Here is a 13,051-nt window from a genome sequence, read left to right on the forward strand (position 1 = left end):
CAAAACCAGTGTCTTCCGCATATAATGCCTCTGTGCTTTTTGAGCACAGGATCATTTAAAAGTTATGGATGGATTTTGTTGACACTTGCTGAAATTATTTGATTTGGGACAAGCATTGATTTGGTTTTGGAGCTGCTACTGCAGCTGGTAAGAGGATTATAAATTGGTTGTTCATTAAAAAAATTAAAACAAAAATATATAGCTATTTAGGATAATTGTTGGGCACTCTTCAAATATATTCAGTGGTTTTTAGAAGGTTAATTATTAACCCTTGACACTTTAAATACAATGTTTATATTCTTTCAAAGAACCACCCCTGGGGTCAACGGCAGAGTTTAAACCTCTAGACCACAGAACTGCATTACAACTGAAACGGCTATCCAAATCTGTGAAAATAAGGATTAGCTGTTCTGGTTGTAATGCAATGCTGTGGTCTTGGTGTTTAAACCTAATGTTTAAACTCCACTTAAGCACACTGCAATTGCCCCCTGGAACTTATTTATTCATTTATTCATTCATTCATGCATCTATCACTGCTGATCTGAGTATCAGTCATTGTAATGGGTGTAATTTCTGTCTACAGTACGTATCCCTGTCATTAAATTTACCATCTTGATTCAACGGTTTCGTCAGACGGAACTACTCTCAATCACTTTGGTTGGATAGGGACTGTTATCATGTAACACGCGGGTATGACAACAACAAGGGAGGGCAACAAGCGGGGACACCAGGAGCAAGGAACTAGCGATCTGTCAGACGTTGATTTTTTGGGCTTTGTTTTCTTATTGTTGTGCAATGAAAATGAAATTGATTTTGTTTGACTGAGATTATGGTTAAATGTTTATTATCATCTTAACCGTTGCGGCTAGTCGTGTCAATGTCTTGAACAGACAACAACGATGGCATGACAGCCCTGCTTGACAGAATGCAATTCTTAATATTTGCTTCAAAGCAAGGGGATAATATTGTTAAATGCTATATGGTTAGCTAGCTCGTTAGCTATATACTGTTTCTTTCTCTATTGCGATCGGGATCGTAGTGTAACATCTGGTTAGGTTTGTTATGGGGACGTTCTGCTAAGCTAGCAAGCTGATGTTGCAAGAAATTGGGGAGTGGTGAAGTTTCACAACGTTGTTTGACTGGAAGTCGTAAGCTAACTTGACAGAATGCCTGGGATGGTGGTTTTTGGTCGTCGCTGGGGTATCGCAAGCGACGATCTTGTCTTCCCTGGCGCTTTTGAAGTGTTCATCAGGATTATTTGGTAAGAAATTAATTCGCTACCTAGATTACTCCCATTTATATAAGCGAACCGATTTTACAATTTAGAAAATGTATCCACTAATACATGCTCCCCTGTGTCCTTTTGAGGTCACGGACTCACCAAATGTAATTAAGTTATCTAGCTACCTATAGCTTGACAGGCAGAAGTTTCCTCTCATTCTAAACTGACTTTCTTTCAGGTGGATTGGAATTCTGGTTCTGTACACGATCCATAAAGGGCGTTTTGACTGTCCTGGTGGAACTGTCCTCCACAGTTACCTTGTTGTACTACTGGTTCTTCTTGCTGCCATCATCTTGTCGCAGTGTGCAATCGTCTACGTCAGTGCACAGGGTAAGCCTTTCATTGGGGGCTGCTGTGGTATAGGAGGCCACAGGGCCTTCTCACACAACTTATTTCAGACATGTTTCCTTGAGCATTGGGAAGTGAAAAAATAGAATATTCTGGTAATTTAACATAATTTAGTAATGCAGTTATGTGTAACTCGCTTGATTATAAATGCTTTATTGTAAACATACGTAAGTTTTATTGCTGCATTATATGTTTCCATGCTTTTTTTGTGAAAGCCACACCTTTAAAGGATAAAATGCATATACCCCCACCTTTTCACTTCCTTTACCATTGTACTCACAAAAAAGGAATAGCAGCCTTTTAGCAATTGCACGTGTAATGCTTTGGTAGATTCCTTTCTTTGTATATTTCTCACCTTGTACTTCTAACTTCTGTACCTCTGAACAGGGACCATTACCAACCCGGGCCCGCGGCGCTCCATCCCACTGCTTGTGTGTGTGCGGTTCCTGCTGTACCTTCCAGAGCTTGTGTGGGCCTGTTTAGGTGCCATCTGGGTGTCCGATGACAGCCGTGGCTGCGAACCGGCTGGGGTCACGGCTGTGATTTGTGCAGTAATTGCTAGGTGGGTGGGGCTAAATGTCTTAAGATGTACCTTAACTGGGCCTTTGACACCAAGCCAGGCATTATCAACTTTAATACTTGATGAATAAGGGAAGTTCTTATTATGCATATAGAAACTCTTTTTCATTGTTTTCCACTGCTCTAATGCTTGGATGCTGTCACTGTGCATACCATGACTGTTTGGCAAGTCAAGTCAAACTCAGTAAAGTGTAAAGTTTCAAGTGTAAACCAGTGGTGCATCATGGTACTGACAGGCATCGTTGTATTTCTGCCCGTCTCCCGGTCTTTGCAGCTGGATCATAGTGTTCTTCACGGGCATTGGGGTGGTGATCGTGTTTGATCCCCTGGGCAGCCAGAGGCACTCTCCGGCTCAGTATGAGCCAGGGCCCAGGGACCTGGAGAGCAGCGACTCGGCCCAGCTGCTGTACACGGCCCGCTCCCTGGCTGTGCGCGTGTGGGAGAGCCGGCTTCGTCTGCTCTGCTGCTGCCTGCCCCAGGACGACAGCCACCGCGCAGCCTTCTCCAGCATCGCCCAGCTTTTCAGCGGCTTCTTCTCGGTCAGAACACCACCCCCTTGCCTTTTCTTCAATAGCAGACAGAAATGATAGCAATCTCCTCTTCTTCAATAGCAGACAAAAGTGATAGCCATCCCCTCTTCTTCAACAGCAGACAGAGAGAAATGCTAGCCACCCCCCTTTCTTCAATAGCAGACACAGAGAAATGCTAGCCATCCTCTTTTCTTCAATAGCAGACACAGAGAAATGATAGCTATCTCCTCTTTATTAGCAGACTCAGAGAAGTACTGGTGTTTCTCCCCATTATAATGTTCATGTTTTAGTTTAACTTTGTATATGGTTAGTTTAACAAGAATACTCGCTGATCAGGTTATTTAGAGGATTTTAAATTATACTTTCTATTGGAAATCTGATTTAACTACAATTTAACAATAGTTTTTTTGGATCAGGTACATTGTTTTTTTAGCTGCGACCGAAGCTCTATAGCTCTGTCTGTCGGTCGGTCGGTTGGTTGGTCGGTTGGTCCACAAAAGTGTCCCACCCCGTAGCGGCCACAGTTTTCGCCCCAGGAGGCTGAAATTTGACATGGAGGTTGGTCATAACTGAAGGTAGAGCTGAGTAACTTTCAGGCCTATTGACCAAGAGGGGGCATGGCGATGGGCGTGGCCTATCACAAAAAGGCGCATAACTCCCGAATGGATTCACAGATTTGCACAAGATTTTGTTGAAAGTTTGGTCATGAGCCAAAGAAGAGGTCACGTGTATGTGTCAGGGTGTGTGAGTGGATGCATGCACACATGGATGCATGTGTGTGTGCGGTCGCAGCTATGGCGGATTCACGCTTGTTTCATATTATCTGGACAAATTAAATTGATGTTCTGTTTAAAGTAGCTTGAATAATTTGTACATATAATTTACATTGTTCCTGGTATTTGCTTAGCTGTATAATAATAATTTAGAGAATGGGAAATATTATGCTAAATTACACTCATGTTTATGTCTGTCAGTTTCAGGAACCCAAAAGACTCAATTAGACTGCCTCTAGAAAACATTTATCCCTGACTTGCTCTGTTGTAAAAGCTGTGTTACATAGACACCTTATGCTAAAATCATCAGAAGCAGTAGTCTAAGAAACTCTTAGGTTCTATTTTTCTTAACATGGTTCTATATGAGTTATTTTTATTAGTCAGCAGTTTGGCCTAATGTATGTTTGAATAACAGTAACTTTTTATTTTAGACGTTGCTCATTTTAGTAATATCTCTGTCCCAGTGTAATTGAATGATTTTTCCCCTCCTCAGAATGTATCATATGAACCATAATACTGGTCTCGTCTCTCAAAGTGACACTAATTTTGTTTCTCTTGAAGTGACACTATTTTTGTTACTGAGAATATTTGAATGACCAAAAATTGCTCTTTAGAGTGCAGTAGATGCATAACATTTTTGTCGTTGTAGTGCTCATCAGATTCTTCAAGTATGGCACTGTTTCTGTGAAGGCCCTGTTGCCAAGCTCTTCTTGTGTGCTTTTATATCTTAATGTTATACCCATCTTTTCTTTATAGGACACAGATTTGGTGCCCAGTGACATTGCTGCAGGCCTCTCCCTCCTTCATCAGGAGCAAGATAAGGTGGAACAATGCAGAGATCCTGATGATGTAGTGGCCCACAGCCCATCCTCTCCCATTGTGAGTAGTGGAGAATTGTGGGATATAATTGACAGCTAGAATTTTTAGTAGCATCTATGGTATATGCGGTATAGGAATACAGCTGGGAGAGGTTTGGGCTGCAAGCCCTTGGAAAAACAAAGAAAGCCAACAAGCAGAGTGCTGAACTCCTGAAAGTGCCTGTGAAATTGTTGTTTGTTTCCCCCTAGTGGATCAAGTTAGGAACTAGTGATTATAATAAATGAGCATTTTTTAATGACCATTATTTTTACATTTTTAGACATTTAGCAGATTCTCTTATCCAAAGCAAATGACGCTTTTACATATTGTCAATTTAAAAAGCTGGATGTTTACCAAAGCAATGCTGTGTGTGCCTACAGAGAGAGGACCTGCAGACGGAGTTGGAGAGAGCAGCCCACTGCATGCAGTTTGCAGTAGCTGCATATGGCTGGCCCTTGTACGTCTACTCCAACCCTCTCACTGGAGTTTTCAAGCTCAGCGGTGAATGGTGAGCATGCTGGCGCTGAATCTTATTTTGGTGACGGTTGCACAAACGTAATGCAGTCTGAAACTCTGTCCTCAAACCCTTGCTAGCCTTAGTACTTCCCCTGTCTGCTTTAGCTGCCGGAGCCGCAGCGCGGAGTACGACATCGTGGGTGGGGATCACCTGGGCTGCCATTTCACTTCCATTCTGCACAGCACTGGGCTGCAGTATAGAGACTTCATCCACATCAGCTTCCATAACCAGGTAACTACATCCAAGCACATCTCTCGCAAACTAAAACAACATAGGGTACCTACATACAGGCACATCACTTGCTTACTAAAGCAATATAAACAGGTAACTACATCCAAGTGCATCTGTTTATTTTCACTGGACAGCTGTATCCCTTGATAGTTACTGCACATTAGTTGGGAAAATGCAAACTGAATCATGTGTTTGAATGAAGACAACAGCTCACTTGTCTTGTTTTATCTTGCGGTGGGCTTGTTTAAGTTATAACGGTCTGAATTCAAATGATCATTTTGGTTTATTGTTTCTTCTTTATTTTGATCACATTCATGTGAGTGCATATAGTGACAGTGCAATTCAATCAAGGTCAAACATGTCAAAGGTATGAATTGTAAGATCTGCTGGTTAAAACACTAAAGAGTGTGCCTGACACAGCTTTAAATTGAGTTATCTTCCAGTTTCTCAGTTTGCTGATAAACTACAAGTGTGGCTGCATGAGTGCCTGGCTTTCACCCTCTTTTCTACTCAGAGGGGTAATGTGTCTGAGGAGCGCAGCTATATTTAGGGAATACTGAGTGTCTTTTTGTTCAGAATAAAAACAGTAATAACAGATGTATTCACAGACTGCAGGCCCTCACTCATTTGACTGACTAAATAATGACTGTGTCCCTGTGATGCGTACAGACAGACAGGAATAACAGTTCAGGTGCATTGCCATTGAGCACAGTGTAACAATGATAATTAGTTTCAATCCGTACAAATTGGTGCATTGTGTGTTCATGAAATCCTTTTTTCTTTGTGTCCTGTTGTCTCAGATCTATGAGATTCCATTCTTCGTGGCTCTGGATCACAAGAAAGAGGCAGTGCTGGTGGCTGTGAGAGGAACTCTGTCACTCAAGGTGAGCAAACAGTGCCGTTAATAATCTGGTTGAGGATTATTACTACACATCAACCATGATATTTTTGTAACACTTTATGATAATGGTGAATAACCCTGCCGACCTTTCACTGTTAAACACTGTTCTCAACTGCGTTCCTCTGCTGACCTTGGGCAGGATGCTCTGACTGACCTTTCAGCCGACTGTGAGAACCTACCTATAGAGGGAGTAACCGGAACCTGCTATGCTCACAAGGTAGGGCTTGTCATCACTATGAATGCTCATGCTGTCCACAAGTATGTTACCATGGAAACGGGGGAAAGTAGTCTGAATTATAAACATCAGTTTTAATTGGCTGGATTTCCTTTGCTATAGTTTGGATCAGCAAGATGAGGGTCTGTGCCAAGGCAGTGAGTCAAATTTAGCCGGACTGTGCGTGAGGCAGAAACTGCTAAATAAATCATACAAACTGCTAAAAAAATCATACTTGTACTCCAACCATCGAAAAAGAAACTCAAGGATACCGAAATATAAGAATGTATCTGAGCTTACTTACAAACTTGACTGATTAAAAAAAAACAAAAAAAACATTGCAGTTGTTTGTCATAGCTTGGAATGTGACTTGACCCCATTTTCTGAATCCCATTCACATTCGAGCGTCTCGTTTCTAGTGCGCTACAATCTCTCCTCTCTCTTTCACAGGGCATAACACAAGCTGCCAACTACATCTACAAAAAGCTCATCAATGATGGGATTCTGAACCAGGCATTCACCATTGCACCTGTAAGATCACTCATTCATGTTAAAGTTCCCAGTAGCTTTTTGCTGTGGTTTTTTGAGCAGGGAACAGTTTAAAATTAATCTGACCAGGCAGGCAACAGATGGATCCCTCCTAGGAATCTGTAACACAAATTTGATAGCCTCCAATCATCTGTTGCAAATATATTTGCAGATGTGTGAAATAGCAGTACCGTTCCAGGATTTATGTTTTGTGATTATATAACCATTTCATTAATAGATTGCACATTTGCATTGATTTATAATTGTTCATATGTCTGCAATTAATAAATATTTTGAAATGGTGGGAAAAAATACACTTACAATATCAAATATCCATTAGATACATGGAGATGTGTAAGTTTTAAAAAAAATCTTGTGTACGATAAAGTAAATTCAAACATTTTTTTGGAACAAAATTAAATTCCTTGTAATAAAAAGCATCATAGCGGCTAAGTGCAGTATGATTCAGCAGCCCATGTCTGTGGGGGTTTGTTTTATTGTACAGAATATACTGTACATGTGTATCAGTGTAGTGTCCCAGCAGTAGCATGGAGCATGGCTGTCTTTCTCTCTACAGGAGTACAGGCTGGTGATCACAGGCCACAGTCTGGGGGCAGGCACAGCCTCAATACTGGCCATCCTCCTGCGCAGTGCTTTCCCCACTCTGCAGTGCTACGCCTTCTCTCCACCAGGGGGCCTCCTGAGGTAATGCTGATCCACCAGCAGGCTGTGCGTTTTCTCCATACTGAGAGTGATCTCTCATTAGACAACCTGTGACAGCTGTGGTATGACATACCCTTACCACAACTGGACAGATTTGTTCCAGTTTGAATTTCAGGCCGTTATAGTGTGAGATTTGACCTTGTGTGGATGTGATCTCAAAAAATGCTGGCGATGTATGTGTGTCGTTTATACTGTCCTCCTATCTCACCCCACAGCAAGGCTCTGGCGGATTACTCCAGGGAGTTTGTGGTGTCTGTTGTGCTGGGGAAGGACCTGGTGCCACGGTGAGCAGGGCGATGAAGTTAAAGGAAATGAACCCAGAGGGGTGGGGCTGTATTGAAAGTGTCCTGGGCACTCGGTGATGAGGCTGTATTGTAACAAGCTCATATTCAGCTGTTACTCTTGTTCCTCGGTATATTGGAGGAACTATAATTAGCATTGCTTAATCATAACCCCTCTTGAAATATTGATATTGTATCTGCAGTGGTTTGTCTCAGGGTACATGACTGTTGAATGTCCTGGCGCATACTACCTGTGAAGCCGTGGTTTTCCCCTTTGACTTCCCCCTTCATTTTGGCCAGGTTGAGTATTCCCAATATGGAGGACTTGAAAAGAAGGATCCTAAAAATGGTTTCCAACTGCAATAAACCAAAGGTGAGAATATTATGATAAATGAAATGCAGATCAGATAGTTAATGTCATGATATCAAATGTTAATGTCATGCCCTTACCACAACTTTGTGTCCTTACCACAAATTTACTCTATTTTGAATTTTAGGCCATTACAGTCTGAGAGTTGACATTATGTGGATGTGATCTCATAAAAGGCTTGTGATCTGTGTGTGTGTGTGTGTGTGTGTCAGAGTTTGATGATCACTAATTATATAGAGTTTGGCCCTGTGGAGTCACATGACAGGAAGTGTGGCCTCTTCACTTGACCATGGGTGATCACACGTCTCTCCCAATCTTACAGTACAAGATCCTGCTCCGTGGCTGCTGGTATGAGATGTTTGGGGGTGAGCCTGACGACTTCCCCACAGAGCTGGAGAACCGCCGGGAGGAGGAGCTCAGCCAGCCGCTGCTGGGGGAGCAGAGCCTCCTGCTGCACCACTCCCCCTCCTACCAGAGCCTGGACTCGGAGGAGTCGCCCAGTCACGTCACCCACCTGCCTCTCTTCCTGCCAGGCCGCATCCTGTACATCACTGAGGACGGGAGCCCGCGCAGGTCCGCTGGCCTGTGCACCACAGCATGTGCACACTGATCTGCCTTTCCTTACAAGGCTAACAGCACTCAGTGGTTGTTATTATATAGAATATATATTCGTAACCACTGTGTGTTGTGTATGAACACTACATGGCCAGAAGTATGTGGACACCTGAGATCCAACGTCTCATCCAAAATTGTGGGCATTAATATGGAGTTGGTCCACCCTTTGCTGCTGTAACAAATTCCACTCTTCTGGGAAGGCTTTATACAAGATTTTAATCTGTTGCTGCAGGGATTTTTTTTCTAGTAAGCCATGAGACCATTAATAAGGATGGGCACTAATTGGGTGATTAGGCCTGGCTCGCAGTTGGCTTTCCAGTTGATCCCAACAGTGTTGGATGGGGTTGAGGTCAGAACTTGACTGTGCAGGCCAGTCAAGTTCTTCGGCACCATTCTTGACAAAACCATTTCTATATGGACCTTGCTGTGTGCCCAGGGGCATTGTCATGCTGAAACAGGAAATGGCCTTCCCCAAACTGTTGGGGAAGCACAGAATCATCTAGAATGGGATTGTATGCTGGAGCATTAAGATTTGCTCAGCCCCAGACCAAGGGGTGTCCAGATACTTTTGATCATGTACTGTATGTTATATGTTTTGTTTTTTTTGGTGGGCCTCTGCATTACGTGGTGAACAGGCAGACAAACTTGAAATAAGTGTTGGTTGCTGCCTTTTATCAAGTCCACGAACTGAAGAAGACCAAAACCTTCAAACATAAAATGAGGAAACAGCCAACAAAGCATTCATTGGGGGAAAAAGGCAGGCAGAAAGTCCGTAAAAGAAAAGCCAGAAAACTGGAGCACACAAAACCACCGCAGCCTTTCAGCCAGCCTATCCTCCAAACTGTCCTCTAATAGGCTTGACAACCAGGCCTTTTATTAGGCCCAATGATTAGGTAATTTGCTGCAGCCATAGTGATTACAATGAATTACCGCAACTGACATCTCTGTCTCTTGGTGCAGATCGTGTTTCTCCCCGGTGAGGTACCGTGCCGAGTGGTCCAGTGAGACGGCTTTCTCCAGCATCCTGATCAGCCCGCGCATGATCACTGACCACATGCCTGACGTGGTGCAGCGTGCCCTCCAGAGCCTGACTCAGGACCGGCCTTTCTCCCTCTGCCCATCCTCCCTCAACAACAGCCATCTCAACGTCATCTGAGTCCCCGTCCCTCTGGCGCGTGGATCTGTGGGCCACCCGAGATGACGCAACAGAGGAGGCCAGTAGTCGAATGCCATATGCCGTCTACAGCTGTTTTCTTCAGACTGTGAAAGGGCCTTTTTTCGTTTGTTTCCATTTCAGCTGAACGATTTCATGAATGACACTGCACCTTATGGATAGTGCTCAGTGTACATTTGTTAATGTTTTACTGTGATTGTTGTGCTTGTGTTCTCAGATGATTGTATTTCACAGTCTGGTCTTGGACTTTGGTGTCATATGACAGAACAAAAAGGAGAAGGTATTTTAAGGGTGTAACTGCTTGCTCTACTGCGTGAATGAGGCTAGAATAATCAGGATGAACAGTGCCTATGCATTGAGAAACTGTCTTGGAGAACTCAGCACTTGTTGAACGTGTCACAACTTAATGTACCTACTGTACAGCTACACTATTGTTTTTATATATAAAAGCTGTAATGCACGGTAATTTATTTAAGTATGTTTATAGCATGAATGTATGAGAGCTGAGTTTCTCAACTGATATTTATGATGGTTTGTGATTTGATGTAATGTGCTATACAGAAAGGATGTTAATTTCTCGGCTGATGTATATAGAAAGGAAGTGCCCTCTCTACTATTCATTTTTTTCTTCTGTGCTTACATATCATTTATTGTGGCTTGGAAAATGATAAAATACTGATTAAAGCACATTTCATGAAAATGTAAGTTGTCATATTTTTGAACAGGTGATTGTGAAACATTATGTTTTAGCTTAAGTTTTAAGTCATTTAGTGTCTCCCCTTGGAGACTTTTTCTGTACAAAAGTGCAATTCATTGTGATTGGATCAGTTTTCACACAATTATTGAATGAAATATTTAACGGGATGAAGGATTTACTAAAATAATACATTTAAATTATCTAGAGTTAAATAATGATTCCTATTAGTTTATAGAAACTGATAGTCTAAACTCAACGCAGTCTTGTGACCTTTTATCTGTGGAAACTTGTGTGTTATATGAGATCACACATACTGTCTATTAAAAATGCCTAAGTAGTTCCTAAAGCACTGCATCCTTTATTTACAGTAAAACAGTCCCGGTATTGCATTGTGGAGATATACATTTTTATGGAAGATTTATTGATAAATCTATTACCTGTGGTTATATAGGATTGAGCAGTGGATGCAGTTAGCCGATGGCATGTAAAAGAGAAAGCTGTGCTGCTTGTCAAGCAATGTTGCCTTTAGTTGTATACACAGTTGCATACTTGTAAGACATGTATTGTACGCATGCAACATTTAGAATGACAATGGTACCTACCCCCCTCCCCTGATTAAAATTTCTTTGGAGTAGCAAAGACATGTCCTTTCACACACTAGAACTGCTGTACAATACGATGTAAATACAAAATACTCTGCTTCCACAATAATCCACATGTGTAATGTGTAATGTGTCTGTGAGGTGATTGTAAAGGTGAAGTATGCACAAGTATTGCATGGTAAGATAATAATGTTATATGTTTGCTGTTGTTGCAAGTGTACGTCAGTTAATTTTTGTATATTGCTCTTTATTTGGAAAGACTTAAAGACTACCAAAACTCAAGCACTGTTTAAGATTCTTCCTGTAAATATAAATTTTTCCGTTTGGGAACGGTGGTTTCTTTTCATAAACCATTGTCAAATGTGTATAGCACAATATGGTTGAAATGAAACTGCCATGAAAAAGCCATTCTAAATATTTACCATTCACTTTTTGAATTAATTTGTCTATTGTAGTCATTAGTTTAACATTTTTATGGTATATAACCATTTCATTAATAGCCAATGAAACATGAGACTGCATTCAGCACTGAAGAATTTACGTATGCTTGACAGTATATTTTCCTAAATCGACACTGATTATTATTACACCCTTTCCGTTATTCCCTCCCATAGTGTGACGTCATCACGTGATAGTCTCGTCAACAACTCAGCTGTTGAAGCCAGCAAGGAAGACTGGAGCGGCGGGAGGAAAGATATCGGTCCCTTTAAGGGAGGGACTGCAAGTTCTCCGGATTTCATTTATTATCTCTAGATAATATTTGTAGGGGTTCTGATCACGTTTACTTGTATTTAACAATCATATCGGTCGGATAGCTACTGAAGCATATCTTTAAAATAACTGTGCGTAATCGCAAGAGAAAGGCGAAAATGGAGTTAGAGGACGGAGTTGTGTACCAGGACGACCCGGGAACGTCTGCTATGATGTCGGAGAGGGTATCGGGCCTGGCCAGCTCCATCTACCGCGAGTTCGAGAGGCTGATCGGGAAATATGACGAGGACGTGGTGAAGGAGCTCATGCCGCTTGTCGTGGCGGTGCTGGAGAACTTGGACTCTGTCTTCGCCGAGAACCAGGAGCACGAAGTGGAGCTGGAGCTTCTTAAGGAGGACAACGAGCAGCTCATGACTCAATACGAGCGGGAGAAAGCGCTGAGGAAACATGCCGAAGAGGTAAGGTTCGAGTCACAGACCGAGTGAGAAGCAGCAAGTTACGCGATAGGCAGAGTGACTTGCGTTTGTTAGCTGGCAAGCTAGGCCACCTTATAATACTGTGATCTATACTAGCTATCGAGAATTAGCAACACTACCCGACCGACTTGATTGGCTACGGATTCACAAACATGGGCATAGCTAACTCGCTAAATAGTTGAGTGCTTAGTCTATACCTAGGCGTAACTGAAAATCAATTTGAATAGGCATTCTCCGACAGTTATCCGGAGGGTAATTTAAGCATTGTTATTTGCTTACCCTAGATTGCCAAATAATCTTGCTTGAAAACCACCCTTCAACCACCGTACCGCAAGGTAGTTCTAGCTAGCTACTTAACCACTCGTTAGCGAAGTGGCTCTGGCCCAGTCGTTGCTGCAAATCGTGTCTTCACATTTGCTTGGAAATTATCAGTTTGCAGCCAAAGAGCTAACGTGTTCGTTGGCTTCCTATCATAGTTTGTCTCGCATGGGATTCTAAGTTCGTTGTCCAGCTGTATAGTAACGTTGGTAATTCTATTTACGTTCAGTTGCAAACTTGCTAGCTAACTATAAAATAAATGCCAAGCACACAACGTTAGCTGGCTGGCAACTAGCTACCCCCACAATGATTTTGCATTGAAA

General features: G+C 42.3%; 2 protein-coding genes across 8 annotated transcripts in view; both read left to right on the top strand.

Moving 5' to 3' along the window:
• The first annotated feature begins 676 nt into the window (after window positions 1-676).
• daglb (diacylglycerol lipase, beta) lies at window positions 677-10,624 on the top strand. Its single transcript, XM_064322982.1, has 15 exons — window positions 677-1,261; window positions 1,461-1,612; window positions 2,018-2,192; window positions 2,484-2,748; window positions 4,269-4,391; window positions 4,751-4,878; window positions 4,992-5,118; window positions 5,919-6,002; window positions 6,159-6,236; window positions 6,684-6,764; window positions 7,339-7,466; window positions 7,700-7,768; window positions 8,066-8,138; window positions 8,458-8,708; window positions 9,711-10,624. The coding sequence occupies exons 1-15, from the start codon at window positions 1,167-1,169 to the stop codon at window positions 9,904-9,906; spliced, it is 2,025 nt and encodes a 674-aa protein (XP_064179052.1). The 5' UTR covers window positions 677-1,166; the 3' UTR covers window positions 9,907-10,624.
• Window positions 10,625-11,865: 1,241 nt separating this feature from the next.
• The window catches only part of spag9b (sperm associated antigen 9b), a 58,068-nt gene continuing 56,882 nt past the window's right edge, over window positions 11,866-13,051 (top strand). For 4 of the 7 annotated variants that reach the window (XM_064322974.1, XM_064322980.1, XM_064322975.1 and 1 more), the window contains exon 1: window positions 11,867-12,392. In XM_064322974.1, the coding sequence (XP_064179044.1) occupies window positions 12,093-12,392 (300 nt within the window). In that variant the 5' untranslated portion in view covers window positions 11,867-12,092. Of the gene's footprint in view, window positions 12,393-13,051 lie in introns of all 7 variants that reach the window. The other 3 variants (XM_064322971.1, XM_064322973.1, XM_064322972.1) reach the window with 1 other exon arrangement.

The sequence above is a fragment of the Anguilla rostrata genome, chromosome 2 (genome assembly GCF_018555375.3).
Source record: "Anguilla rostrata isolate EN2019 chromosome 2, ASM1855537v3, whole genome shotgun sequence".
Lineage (NCBI taxonomy): Eukaryota > Metazoa > Chordata > Actinopteri > Anguilliformes > Anguillidae > Anguilla > Anguilla rostrata.